Source organism: Pinus tabuliformis, chromosome 6 (genome assembly GCF_031772625.1).
Source record: "Pinus tabuliformis cultivar Carrire ecotype Pingquan chromosome 6, CPIR1, whole genome shotgun sequence".
NCBI lineage: Eukaryota > Viridiplantae > Streptophyta > Pinopsida > Pinales > Pinaceae > Pinus > Pinus tabuliformis.
In genome coordinates, this window is record NC_142292.1 from 1160042230 (window position 1) to 1160057999 (window position 15770).

Genomic DNA, 15770 nt, shown 5'->3' on the forward strand with positions numbered 1-15770 from the left:
TAAGGATGGATAGCAACCTAGAGTTTTCCTCCCATATATACCCGAAGGTACATGGAGGCTCAGTCCGTATAAGCGTTGTCTAATGCAAAATTGCACAGTGAGAGCATTCCCATATACTTTACGTATTGTAACACCGCCCTATATACCCGAAGGCACGTGGGTGAGCTACGATATACTCACGTACGTGGAATGAGGTATCACACTCAGGATGTATTGCAGACAAGTTAGCGACAACTGCTTTTTTTTACGACGCCGGAACACGTCTCTAGCCTAGACCTCTAAATGTTTTTCGTTAGGTGACAATGCTCCATTAGGTAAATTCAGATAAATTTTAAGTTGATCTTCTTTAGAATTTGCCTTTCAAGGTTCACCACGTGATGTATGTTTGCAATTCCTAAAATGCAACTAATATGATAAGCATTATTTCCATTCAATTTTAACGATGAAAAACCTAGCTACTTAGGGATAAAGCAATTAGATTCCTTTTGATCAAAGAGAAAAGAGCACAATCTAAATGCAAATTACCTACACTATTCCTATCAGCGCACACAAACTTTTTCAATGCAACATGCATGTATTTCTTTTCGATTTCCCTTAATGTGAATGAACAAAAAGGAAAACTAATGCACAATTGATCAATAAACTCTTTTCATAAAAATAACGATTTTGCGACAATTTATTTTCAAGGAAAGGAAGACTTTACAACACTTTCGGTTTCAAAGAAATGAGGAATTATGCCACTTTCAACGAAAAGACTAATCATATGCACACATCAATCAATCGATCTTTCATGAATGAAGACTTTACAACAATTCAATTTTCGAAGGACATAACAATTTTATGACACTTTCTTTCAACAAAGATCAGTCAATCAAAAAACTAACTTTCGACTATAGATTGAAAATGACAAAGTAAATATATAAGAAACATTTATCAATCCTAGTTTAAACAGGGCTAGCTAAGGAGATGAAAAACTATTTTCAGAGACATAACATCATTAACATTCAGCAAGTCATTCAAACAAGAGAAAATTGGCAAAAAACTTCAGCTCGTAGATGGGAAACTAACCCTCAAGGGATTAGCACAGGTTGCAGTGAGAGACAGTAAGCTTCAGTGCAATGGCTCTATGTGGGAAGTGCATTGGAGCGCACTGTGTCCTTCACTGGGCTGCACTGGTGACACATTTTTGAAGGCAATTTGACACAGTTTTGACTCAGATTTCAATGAAATAAGACTGAAATTCAATCAAAGACCACAAGTACAATATGTAAAATTATCTTAAGAGGCTGATAAGCTACTAAGATGGATAATCGTTCCCTAACAGGGTCACCAATCTGTTTTGGGAAGTTTTAGTGTCTACGGATAAACACTTAAACCCCTAGACTAGTAGCTAAGTCTAGAACAACAGTGCAAAGCATTCTCTACTTTTTATATAATCAATAGATTAAATAAGACAGTAAAGAAGCCTACTTGGAGCTTTCTCTTACTCCTTATCTCCCTTGACCAATTCTGTCACTCCTTTCCGTACTTAATCCGCTTGAAAAGTACCTGCACACAGACAGAAGACAAAAACCAATCAAAGCATACGATAACGATCTATTGATTAAACATAGAATGGAATCAAGTACAGAATACACATATGAAAGCATCAATAAACAATACAAACATATGGAAAAAGCTTTGAACACTTCATTAGGAAAAGGAAAAGTTACAACCCAATTTTCTTGATTCAGTGTCACTCCTCCAGTTCAATCCCATCCTCTCCTCATAACAAGCAAGACATTTTGACATCATTACAATACTTGAAACCAACTCAAGTCTCATACTAAAAGCATCTCCCTATAATTCAATGATTTCCAGCCCCTGATCACTTAGATGAGTGGTCTTTTTATACGTGAATGAAGGAAGTTATGCCATAAATGGTGATAATGAATGCCCTCCCAAACTTAGGATTTAGTCCCATGGAGGAAGGGATAAAGAGATTGATGTTCGTTAACTCCCTCCCTCATCCAATTTCGAGCCCAAATGAGTGGATAGCCTTAGGAAACTTGTAAAGGCATCCTATGGATAAGAATATTCCAAACCCCAATGCAGATTTCGCTCAAATTCGCCCAGCGCAGGCCAAAGAGGGCTCAAGTGCGCTGCAATGCACCCTAGTGGTGTACTGGGCTGCACTGCAATGCACCCTCATAAAGGCTTGCCTGCGCTGATCCTCTTAGAGGCAGTTTTTGGATGATTTCAGTCATGGAATCTCTTGGGGAGGAGGCATTCTGATGGTTGACTTCATTTAGGGCATGTAACAACTGAATTAGGGTTTTATGGGCCCTAATATTACTGATCTGTAAGTCAAGGTTGATGTGCCCAATGGATCTGTAACACGCACCACTACCAAGCTCAAAACATGATCGCCAATGTCAAGGTAAAGCAACTTGAAAACAAGCTCAAGGAGGCCAAAAAAGACCAAAAGGATGAGGGAAACTTGGAGATGATTGCTTAAGCATCCATGAAGCTATAACAAACATAGTTTTACACCTTCCCTCCAATTTTGAGCAAATTCTGAGCATTTTGAGTTTTTTGAGAATTTTTTGTCTAAGTTTAGAAATTCCGCTGCTCCAGAAGGCGTTACGCTTTTTCCTCAAGCCTCCATTTGAGGAAAGGTATACATTTTTGGAAAGGTCTTTCCATCCTCTAAAAACCCATTTGCTCAAATTTTGCAGAGGTGGATTAGTTTTGGAAAAAAAAGGCAAAAACGTGGCACAAAACTAGCATTCTAGACCATTTTTTGATAGCCATTGCACTTCTAGAGCGACCTTGGGAGAATGGATTTTTTAAGGTCTTCCCATGCTCCAAATTAAGAAATTCAAACTGTTCTAGAAACTAGACATGAAGGGCAAGTTGACCATTCTCTCAGATTTGCATTTTGACCCCTGGAAGGCACCTAAAAATCAGCTCAAAGTCGGCACTGCGCTTTTGCACTTTTCTGTGTTTCAAATTGTAAAATTTATTGTGTAAATTTCTAGTTTCTAGTTTGACTTAGTCAAAGTCAAGATTCTCTATGTAATGGCACTAGTTTCGAGGCTAGGTGATGTAGGCATGAATAAACATACATCATAGGTTTTTTTTTATGTTTATTAGGCCTCATAAAAGAAACAAACTCTCCATGAAGTGTTCGAGTTTCACCTTCTCACTCTCACCTGTTGGTTGAGAGAATCTTGGAGTCAATTCCTCCACCAAGGAATTCGACTCTTGAAGGTGGGCAAGTGGTCTAGGAGAGTCTATATGTATCATTTCACTTGAGGAGAGGAAGGTTGAACTTTTTGTGAAGGAGGCTTGCATGTAATCATCTTTTAGCGAATACAGAGACAGGTTGTAGCTATTTTCAAGGAACTCTAGCCCAGTGAGTTCATGGTGCTTGTACTTCATTCTTTTTGTTTTCTCATGGTCTAAACATCTTATATACATTATATCTATTCTTTCTATGAATGCCTTGTGATAAAATACTCAGAATTATTGTTTTTCAAGCACTGTTATCTGGTTTTCATAGTTATGTGTTTTGCCTTCCTAAGCTAATGAAATCATGTTTATTTATGCTCATTAGTTTCTTCCACACTATATCCTCTATACTACACTGACAAATACTCAAATTACACCATGGCTTTTGATATCTAGCTCATTCTTACGTTTGCTCCTGCATTCCCATAGCCTAGACCTGCTTGTGGCTCCAAACCCTAAGTAGCAAATCCTTAAAAACCAAATTTTCACAAACAAACAAACTAATACTCATATCTAGTCTAAAATCCATTTGCTTTAAAGTCATAGCACTAATAAGAGACTTAGAGAGATCCCTCTTATGCTCAATAGGGCTAGCTACTGAGCTAAAGTGGTTTGAGGTTACCCTTCTCGATTTCCTTTTTAGCCTAGGAGATTGTAAGGACTAACATTTTTGGCGCCGTTGCCAGGGAACGACTGTTAAATTATTCTTGGGAAATATCTAAGAGCTTTCAAAGAACTGGTTTTGTACCTCTCAGTTTCCAATATTCAAAGTTAGGTCGAATTCATAAATCTCGTCAATTTAGGGTGTATACATTCTGTCGTCCAAAAGGCATACCAGGTTAAACCCTGACCCAAATCCACCCTTTATTGTTGAAGATCCGAAAATACTGCTCAAAAAACTTAGACGGTGTAGTTCGTAAAATTAAAAGAACAACTTCTCTGCCTAAAAATATGTTCGCCTTTGAGAAAATTCCTTTTGAAGAGTAGATAGAATTATCACTTACAAGGTCCAAGTCTGACTCTTGTATCTCTGATATAACATTAGAACCTTTAAAGGTTGAAACTCACTCTATCTCTTCAGAATCTTTGTCTGCTAAGACTGATCATGAACTATGGTTAAATTTTGATAAGCTTCAAAGCCTTGCTGACCAACTCCAGATCACTACTGAAAAAGCTTTTGTTCAATATCAACTTGAATACCTAGCCACAACTTCATCCTCTGTTTCACCTCCAAGCACATCTGCTACATCTCCCAAAGTTTCAGTTTCATCATCTTTCCTACCTCCCCCATTCATTCCATCTTTGCCTCCACAACCCATTTTAGTAGTTCCATCATCCTCATCAGCATCACCACCCTTACTTACACAATCCATTGTAGCACCTTCACTATCTCCAACAGTCATGGCAAGATTTGCGCCTCTTTTACTGCCTGCTCAACTTGTTGCTTTGCCTCAGAATTATGGTCAAAGACTCCCTTTGTTTGATGGAAATGCAGAAATTACAGCTCAGCAGCGTCTTGACAAGTTTATTAATTTCATTGATTTAGAAGAAATTGATGAGGAGAATACCAAAATGAGGATTATAGCTCAAAGATTCTCAAGAGATGTTAAGAAATGGTTTCGAAGTATGGTTGCTAATTCTATTAACAGTTCTTAAAGATTAATTGAATTATTCTTAACTCGTTGGCAAGAGAAGAAAAATCCATTACAGATATTGGTTGAGTATAATTCAATGAAAAGGAACCCAAATGAAACAGTTCAAGAATTCACAACAAGATTTAATACAGTGTACAATTCTATACCTGATGATATGAAGCCTCCTCCTAGTTTGGCTCTTCTTCATTATCCTGATGCTTTCGATCCGGACATGGCCTACCAGCTCAGAGAAAGAGACCCCACTACTCTTGAAGAGATGCAGTGGAATGCAATCAGTGTTGAAGCCAATTTGCTCATTAAGAAGTCAAAATCAAAGCCAGAGAGGGCGGAGAAGAAAGTTGTCTTCAAAGAAGAGCCTGCATCATCTTCTGATGCAAAGCTTGACAATCTGATAAAAACTATGGAGAGGATGATGGATAGAATATCCATAACTAATCGACAAACTGAACCTTCAGTGAGGAATCCTAACTTTCGTAGACAGCAACAACAACAATTCAGAAACTGACAGAAAGAGCAGCGAAACGAAGATCCTCAAGGTCAAGTAAGAGCTCCATTCCAGCAAAATTACACTGAAGGCCAGGAAGAAGATGAAGAAGAAATTGTAGAAGCAAATCACTTCTTTCAAGAAGATGAACTGCCTAATTTCCTAACAGAGGAAGATTAGTTTTCTGAAGACTCTCTCATACAAAGTGATCATCAATTTGCGTTCGCAAGCGAAGATCTGTGGGTTTTTCAAACTGAATATTACCAAAGAGGATATCAGAATGCCCTCAATCATCTCCAAAAGCAGTACAATTTGAGGAATAGAAATGCACCTGTCACTCTAACTCAGAAAAGATAAAATCTACAAAAGGATGCACCAAGCAAAGAAACAACTCCTATAGGCCAAAATAAAGACAGAGACATTGTCATACTGAATTGGGATAGAACAAATGAAGCCTCCACTAGCAATGTGAGGAAAGAAAAAAAAACTGCAAACTAAAAGTCAAAGGAAGGAACCTCAAGCTAAAGGCCAAACAGAAAGGAAGGGCATCACTTCAAAAGAGAGAAAGGCAATCTAATCTTTTTAGTTTGGAGAATGAAATTTCTAAATTGAAAATCGCCATTCCCCTCACTGAATTGGTAAGGAATGACAAATATAAATTTCAAATTGCAAAGATGCTTAAGGTTGATCAGATGTCTGATACAGTTAACGTGGCTGATGATGAGCTAGCAATCCTTTTTGGTCCAGCCTTAGAAGGAGCTCCTGAAGATAGTGAAATTCCTCCTTTTTATCTGAGTCTTAAACTTCATGATTTTATCCTTCATAATGCTATGCTAGATTCTGGCGCCTCCCATAATCTGATGCCTAAAGCCATCATGGATAAACTAGGATTGAGCATCACCCGACCTTACCATGATCTTTATTCCTTTGATTCTAGAAGAGTGAAATGCCTTGGCCTTATTAAAGACTTGGTAGTGTCCTTGGACCAAATCCCGACCAAAAATGTTCCTATGGATGTCGTAGTTGCGGATATTCCTCCTAGGTTTGGCATGTTGCTTTCAAGGTCTTTGGGAGTAAAATTAAAGGGTACTCTGCAGTTTGACTTTTCATATGCCACTATCCCTGTTTTTGGACAGCTCCGGAAACTTTATAGGGAAAAGAAGATGAAATTTATGATCAACAATAAGGAGAAGCCAGTCAATCATCCTATACATGTTGTTCATACTGATCTTGACTCTTTCATTCTATTTAGTGATATGAATTCTGTTGATAATGAAAGTCAGTTAGTGGAAATTTCAAAACTTCCCAACGTAATGGGCGGCATACATGAAACTATTACAGCAGAAGGTAAAGAGGTTGGTGAAGAATATAGGCAGCCTGCAAATCCTATTGAGGAAATTCAAAGAATAATGCAGAAAACATAAAGTTTTGAGATAGCTATTCAAAATCCTAAAAATAAAAAATTCAGTCTTCAAAAATCCTTTTTCCGGATGAAGAAAATGGTCTCTGGACCATGGAGTTCGATGGTGCATCAGGAAGAGGAGTAGGAATTGGTTTCTGGATACATGCTCCATTACATCAATCAAATAAAATCCCTTGAAATGTGAGAATGAGCTCTCACAAGTTGGCTTTTAAATGTTCAAACAATGAGGTGGAGTATGAGGCATTGATTGTTGGCCTCAAAATTCTGAAAAAGTTGGGAGCAAAAAATATTTTTGTTTATGGCGACTCCGAATTAGTGATCAAGCAAGTCAAAGGGGAATACCAAGCCAAACACCCAAGAATGAGATCTTATCACAATGTTGTACTTGATATTCTCAAAACTTTTTCAAAATATACTTTGTCTCTTATTCCTAGAACTCAGAATGTCATAGTTGATTCACTCGTCGTCGCAGCAAGTATGGTCAAGATACCTATTCATTCTAATCATAAGTACTCCATCCATGTCAAACATCGCCCAACTGTTCCAGATAATATGAGGTTTTGGCAAGTGTTTGGTGATGATAAGCAAATAAACAGTTTTCTACAATTAGAGGGAGAATTTCAGAATTCTCACATTGATGATGCATACAAATTTGATGATCCAAACATCCATTCAGTTGACACTGAAGTATTATAGCTCAAGGACAACAACATTCCAAGAGGCTTGGTGCCTTTGGACGAGTTATTTGACAGAGATGATATCGCCAAGAAGCCCACCATGGTTCCTACATAAAAGGTAGTTGAAGATGTAAATATTGGCACAGCTGAAAATCCTAAAATGGTCAAGTTATCAAAGTCTTTATCTCCTGAAACAAAGGGTAAGTATATGTCTTTAATGAAGGAATTTGTTGATGCATTTGCTTGGGACTACTCAGATCTGAAAGTTTATGACAAAAGTATCATTTAGCACACCATTCCTATTAAGCCTGATCAGAAGCCATTTCGCCAGAAATTGAGGAGAATCAATCCCAAGTTGCTGCCATCGATTGAAAAAGAGGTAAATAGACTTTATAAGTTTGGAATAATAGTCCCCATTCAGTTTTATAAATGGATGTCTAATCTAGTACTTGTGAGAAAGAAGACCAGGGAAATTTGTCTATGTATTGATTTTAGAAATCTCAATAAGGTGTCCTTGAAAGACAACTATCCCCTGCCTAAGATGGATCACATACTACAGAGGGTGGTCAGATCCTCTAGGATGTCACTGTTAGATGGATACTCTGGATACAATCAAATTCTGGTACACAAGGACGATCAGCTCAAGACAGCCTTCACAACACCATGGGGTACATTCATGTATGCCAAGATGCCTTTTGGGTTGAAGAATGCAGGAGCTACTTTTCAACGGGCTATGGACATAGCATTTGCAAATGAAAAAGATGTATTTCTGGTTATCTATCTAGATGATCTTACAGTATTTTCAAAATCTGATGAAGATCACTTGCATCACTTAAGGATTGTTTTTCATAAATGCAGAAAATTTGGCATCTCACTTAACCCAAAGAAGAGCTTGTTCACCATGGAAGAAGGTAAGCTACTAGGACACATCATCTCTAAAGATGGCATCCGCATTGATCTTGCAAAAGTGTAGGCCATTCAGAAACTAGACTTCCCTAGGAACAAAAGAGAGATTCAGTCATTCAATGGGAAAATTATTTTTTTGAGGAGATTTATTCCTAATCTAGCTGAGCACTTGAAAGAAATGACAAATATGTTGAAGAAGGATAGCAAGGTAAAGTGGTCTTTGGAGATTAAGAAATCATTTCATGTGGTAAAGTTTGCATTATCTACTGCTCCTATTTTGATTAGCCCAAATTATACTTCAGATTTCATCATCTTTTCTTTTGCTTCTAAGCATACGTTAGCAACAGTCCTAATGCAGAAAAAAGATCAGAAAAATGAGCAGCCTATAGCATTCTTCAGTCGCACTATAAGAGATGCAGCATTGAGATACAATATCATTGAGAAGCAGGCATTGGTGTTGGTAAAATCCCTCAAGGATTTCCGAGTTTATATTCTACATTCTCATACCATTGCTTATGTCCCTACTGCAGCAGTAAAAGAAATTCTTGTGCAAACAGATCCTGAAGGCAGAAGAGGAAAGTGGATTGCAGCCATGCTGGAGTATGACTTGGAGATAAAGCCTACAAAGCTCATCAAAGGACAAGGGTTAGCCAAACTCATGGCTAAATCAAATCTACATGCACTAGATATCAATTTGATTGTTGCACTATCAGAAGAACAAGAAGAAGATGACCCTTTCCTGCAGGTGTCTGATATGTTCATGTCCTCACCTTGGTATTCCGACATTTTCTATGTCTTGCAGCACTTGAATCCCCCTCCGGAAGTCCCCAAAGGTAAAGCTAGATCATTAAAACTCAAAGCTTCAAAATATTGTATTCTGGATGGTGTTTATTTTGGGAAGATCATGGAGGTGTGCTACTGAATTGTTTGGTAGAAAATGAAGCTAAAGATATAATGAAGGATTTTCATAAAGGAGATTGTGGCAGACATCACTTTTGGAAAACTACAACAAACAAGATCTTAAGAGCTGGCTTCTATTGGCCCACCCTCTTTTCCGATGCATACAAAATAGTCATGAGCTGCCATGAATGTCAAATTTTTCAAGGAAAGAGGAAACTTTTTCCATTACCACTACAACCAATTTTGATTTCAGCTCCTTTCCAACAATGGGGTCTTGATTTCATTGGCGAAATTCATCCTTCATCTTCAGCACAACATAAATGGATATTAACAGCCATTAACTACTTTACAAAGTGGATTGAAGCTATCCCAACCAGGCAAGCTACTGATTTTGTCATCATTCAATTCCTAGAGTCTAATATTTTGTCTAGATTTGGCTGCCCACAGAAAATAATTACAGACAATGTTGTTGCTTTCAAATAAAAAAGAATGGTGGACTTCTGTGCCAAATATCATATTGTGCTAGGACATTATACTGCTTATCATCCACAAAGAAATGGTCTTGCTGAATCTTCCAATAAATCTTTAGTTAACATCATCAAAAAGGTCCTAGAGGTAAACAAAAAGAATTGGCATAAAAGACTCATCAATGCCTTGTGGGCTGACAGGGTTAGCACCAAAAAATCAATAGGTATGTCTGCTTTTCAGCTGGTATATGGAGTTGATACAGTATTTCCTTCATCTCGTGTTGTCCTAGTAATGAAAATCCTACAGGAATTCGATAGTGAAACTAATAACATACAAAGGAGAATAAATCAGATGATTCATTTACAGCAGACGAGAAGAAGTTTTTCAGAACACATACAAACTATAGGAAAAGATTAAAAAGATTTATGACCGCAAAACCAAGGAAGACAATTTCAATCTGGGAGATGTGGTCCTTCAGTGGGATGCTAGAAATGAAGACAAATGGAAACATGGTAAGTTTGAAAACTTATGGAAGGGACCCTACAAAATTTATGCCTTCAGAGGAAAGAATGCTTTCTTGTTGGAAGAAATGGATGGAAGAGATTATTCAGGAGGGGCAACCAATGGTAGGCTTCTCAAGCACTACTATGTCTAAAAAATCCTGAAAAGTCATCATCATTGTACATACCGGTGTGTATTTTACTTCTAGTATTTTAGATAGTTTTCATAAGAGTTTGAAGCCCGAAGTGAAGACCCTAACACTCTTTAAGTCTTTATTGCTTTCATTTTTTTTTATTCAGTTTTCCTATCATGTCAAAAGGTCAGTCAGTGTTAAGTCAAAAGTCAGTTTTTATGCATGTTGACTCCATTGCCCAATGAATAAGGCTACTTGGTCTACGGTGTTCTTGATACCTCCAAGGAGCTGCCATCCCCAGTTGGAGCCAATGTTAGTATCAGTCTTGTTAGCCTGTCACCTGGATCAAAAATTCTTTTACTATGTTTTTCTAGGCTTTGAAAATCAAATTTTTCTGTTACTAGGTTTACACAGCAAATTTGGTCATTTTCTGGTCAGTCTAAAGATGAAGTCATTATTTGAAAAATTTACTCATGTTGGTCGCCTATTACACTTTATGAAGGTGTCGCAATGAAAATAGGTCAGTCATCATCATCATTTTATTAGGTCTCAGGTCATCCATTAGGTCGCTAGGGTTTCCAAGGTCCATCATTTTCATGAATAAAACCAGCGGTGAGTAAAACATGAAAAAGCAACTTTTGGAGAATTGATCTTGATTTTTCACACACTCCTCATACTCTCATGTTATCAAAAGTTCCAGAAAAAGAAGCTCCAACACTTAGGAAAGCAAAGGACATCTCAGGTTTGCAATGGTAAAGGTAACTTTGTTTTCATAAAGTGAAAATCAGTTTCTAAAGGAGGGTGGATCCCATTTCTTTTTGAAAAAGTGAGGAAACTTTCCCTATATAAACTCAAAAGCCCCAAAACTCCTTCATTCACATCATATTCACTCTTTGTCATCAAGCTATCTCGTCCAAAAAAGAAAAAAAGTTGTTTTCCTAGGAGAAATTAGCAAAAAATTACAGGCATTGCGCGTAGAAGCATTGCGTTGCGCTTAGGAGATAGGTGTTGCACGTAGAAGAACTGTACTGCGCGCAGGACAGAGTGCCCCGAAATCCATCAAAACTCTCCCAAACTTCATTTTTTCACTTGCAAGCTTGATTTTACTGACTTCTAAGCTAAGGAACAAGTAAGTACACCATCATCCTCCATCTTTTGCTTTCCCAATTTCATCTCATGTCAATGATTCTTCAAGTTAGGGTTTGTAGCAAAATTTGCATGGGAAATGTTAGGGTGAAAATGGCCATCATTATTTTTAATTTCCAAAACATGTAAAATGATATCCTACACCTACATACATGTTTAATGAGCCATTTTAACCATTTTACCCACCTCAAAACAAAGTTTAAACACTCAAAAAGCAAAACCCTAGCTCATTCCTAGAGGTTTTTGGGCAAGTTTCATCATAAACCCTATTGTTCCCACCTGCAAGAAAATCATCTTTCCACTGTTTCTCCACTCATTTTCATCAACTTTCAAAGTCCTCTCACCTTTCCCAAGACCCCTCCCATCATTTTGTCAAAAATCACCTACATATCACTTCATTTCCATTCACACCTCACATCTTATTTTCGCTTCCTGCTGCTAGGGCTTTGTGTCATCATGGAGGTAGAATCTTCGCCAGAAAGAAAGAGACAACATAAAGGAGGGAGGATCCTCATATATGAACCATCAAACTGCAACACAATCAACTCCCATCCTTTCATCAAACAATGCTTTGAAGATGTCCACTGCTTGGAATTTTGCAAAAGGCTGAGCGAGGTGGGATTTCATGAGCAACTAACGGATTAGGTAGCAACACAACTGAAAGGAGAAATTGTTGTCATTGTTGGCATTGAGTTCAGTTTCTCAATGGCCTCTATCTCAATTGCAATTGGGTTACCGGACAATGGCGAATATTGGTTCAAAGGAATGAGCCTAGATCTTGAAAACTACAAGCCTTTCTTGAAGACGCCATACAGAGATACACATACTCACCTCATGCCTTTTAGATATTTATTGGAGAAATATGCCCCTTTGATGAAAACTGTCATGAGGTTCTTCACTTGTGAAGGTAGATTCTCCAGGTTGTATGCCTATCATATTCGCCTCTTGATGCATTTCACCTCTCAAAAGCCACTCAACATGTGTAATTATCTATTCAAGAGCATTTCCAAAATGTCTGAAAAAATACAATTAAAGGACAAAGAGCACTCCTCAAGCTTGTTCCATCACAGTCTCATCAAAACCATCGTCCTTCACCAGCTGGTAGAGAGAAGTATGGCTTGGGAAGCCTTTTTGGAAGCAGCTTTGAAATGGCATGAGAGGAATGCAGCATCTCAGTCTCCTAGTGCGCCAAAACAACAAACAGAGGTGGGGTCATCTAGCAAAACAATGGAGAAGACTCAGTTATCCAAACATGAGGTGACTAAAGTCTATAAGAAGGGGCAGAGGCTTGTGTTTTCTTCTCATAGAGAAAAAGGGGCCAAGCCTTCTTCATCAACAAAGCAGGAATCAACAACAAAAGATAAAGACACAGTTGAGCATGATTTTGAACTAATTGATCCAGAGAATGAGGATAAGACCACCAACATGAGACAAACTATCAGGGATAAGGACTACCAAATCAAGGAGCTAGCAATCAATTTGGAAAGGGCAAAGTATGTTATATCATTCCTTGAACAGGAAAATAGTCAACTCAAAGCAAAGGAGTTGATCCTAGAAAAGGAAAAAGCCAAGTTAATGCAGCAAGTCGGCAAAGGTAAGGAGATCATGAAATCAAGCGAGCCTGAAGCATTAGAGGTGAGAGGAAAAAGGAAAAGACCAAGAACAAGAGGCCTCAAGAAAGCTTTGCAAGAGGAGCAAGAACAAATTCTGTTGAATGAGGACCTTGACCTAGAAGATAGGATCGCCCTAGAGGTTCATCAAGATAAGGAATATTGGCTCAATAGAGTGAATGAACATTTGGAGAAGGTAATAGAGACAATCAGTTGCTCAGACACATGGCGCACCACTACCAAGCTCAAAACATGATCGCCAATGTCAAGGTAAAGCAACTTGAAAACAAGCTCAAGGAGGCCAAAAAAGACCAAAAGGATGAGGGAAACTTAGAGATGCTTGCTGAAGCATCCATGAAGCTATAACAAACATATTTTTACACCTTCCCTCCAATTTTGAGCAAATTCTGAGCATTTTGAGTTTTTGAGAATTTTTGGTCTAAGTTCAAAAATTTAGCTGCTCCAGAAGCGCAACGCGCTTTTTCCTCAGGCCTCCATTTGAGGAAAGATCTACATTTTTGGAAAGCTCTTGACATCCTCTAAAAACCCATTTGCTCATATTTTGCAGAGGTGGCTTAGTTTTGGACAAAATGGCAAAAAAGTGGCAAAAAATAGCATTCTAGACCATTTTTTGCCAGGAGCTGCGCTTCTGGAGGAACCTTGGGAGAATGGATTTTTGAAGGTCTTCCCATGCTCCAAATTCAGAAATTCAAACTGTTCTAGAAACTAGACTTGAAGGGCTAGTTGACCGTTCTCAGATTTGCATTTTGACCCCTGGAAGGCACCTAAAAATCAGCTCAAAGTCGGTGTTGCGCTTCTGCACTTTTCTGTGTTTCAAATTGTAAAATTCACTGTGTAAATTTCTAGTTTCTAGTTTGACTTAGTCAAAGTCAAGATTCTCTATGTAATGGAACTAGTTACGAGGCTAGGTGATGTAGGCATGAATAAATGTACATCATAGGTTTTTTTTATGTTTATTAGGCCTCATAAAAGAAACAAACTCTCCATGAAGTGTTTGAGTTTCACCTTCTCACTCTCACCTGTTGGTTGAGAGAATCTTGGAGTCAGTTCCTCCACCAAGGAATTCGACTCCTGAAGGTGGGAAAGTGGTCTAGGAGAGTCTATATGTATCATTTCACTTGAGGAGAAGAAGGTTGAACTTTTTGTGAAGGAGGCTTGCATGTAATCATCTTTCAGCTAATACAGAGACAGGTTGCAGTTATTTTCAAGGAACTCTAGCCCAGTGAGTTCATGGTGCTTGTACTTCATTCCTTTTGTTTTCTCATGGTCTAAACATCTTTATATACATTATATCTCTTCTTTCTATGAATGCCTTGTGATAAAATACTCAAAATTCTTGTTTTTCAAGATTTGTTATCTGGTTTTCACAGTTATGTGTTTTGTCTTCCTAAGCTAATGAGATCATGTTTATTTATGCTCATTAGTTTTTTCCACACTATATCCTCTATACTACACTGGAAAATACTCAAATTACACCATGGCTTCTGATATCTAGCTCCTTCTTATGTTTGCTCTTGCATTCCCACAGCCTAGACCTACTTGTGGCTCCAAACCCTAAGTTCAGCGAATCCTTAAAAACCAAATTTTCACAAACAAACAAACAATACTCATATCTAGTCTAAAATCCATTTGCTTTAAAGTCATAGCACTGATAAGAGACTGAGAGAGATCCCTCTCATGCTCAGTAGGGCTAGCTACTGAGCTAAAGTGGTTTGAGGTTACCCTTCTCGATTTCCTTTTCAACCTAGGAGATTGTAAGGACTAACATTTTTGGCGTCGTTGTCGAGGAACGACTGTTAAATTATTCCTGGGAAATATCTAAGAGCTTTCATGTGGCTAGTTGATGATCTCCATAAAGGACTAGTAGAGCTATGACTAAGATCTACTTTGATTGGCTACATATAATGTCTTTGTTGATGATGACTAGAAAAAAGTGATATGAAAGGTTGATGGCTCAAATCCTGGCACAATTTGGCTCCATTTACATTCAAGAAGATGAAAACTCAATTTGATGAAGATGCAAAGAAGAGGATCCATGTGGCTACTTGAATATCTCCATAAAGGACTAATAGTTGATGTATTGATGAAGACACACTAGAAAACTTCCCAATTGAAAGGAAGGAAAATAATTTCCTTTGTGTTTTAGAGGGAGGAAAAAGTCTCCTTAAATGTTTGAGGAGGGGCAAGGATCTAATCCCAAATCGAGAGGGAATGAGAATCTCCTCTCTAGGTTGAGAGGGAGTGATGTTAAAGACATCATATTCTCCATGTGTCATGCACTACACCAAGACTAACAACTTTAAGTCTTAATGAAGGCACTAGGAAGGAGAATGGAGGATTGGATAAGCATCTAAGATTGACACTCCTTGAGGATAATAATCCAACATAGGAAGTTGACTGACACTCTTTGAAGATTGGACATGTATCCAAAATAAGAGTGGTCGAAGAGGACTGAAATTTTTTGAGGATAGGTAATCCAAGATAAGAATAGTCCTAAAAGGACATACCTAGTGAACGTCTCGATGGGATATGTTCCTCAAGAGGTGGTGTGGTGTCTCGCGTAAACCTTCACA

The 15770-nt window shown here is 38.0% G+C and overlaps 1 protein-coding gene across 1 annotated transcript in view; it reads right to left on the reverse strand.

Moving 5' to 3' along the window:
* Positions 1–1513: 1513 nt before the first annotated feature.
* LOC149262923 (uncharacterized) overlaps positions 1514–15770 on the reverse strand; it is a 302883-nt gene continuing 288626 nt past the window's right edge. The window contains exon 13 of the mRNA XM_089425435.1: positions 1514–1548. Coding sequence (XP_089281561.1) covers positions 1529–1548 — 20 coding nt within the window. The 3' untranslated portion in view covers positions 1514–1528. The remainder of the gene's footprint in view (positions 1549–15770) is intronic.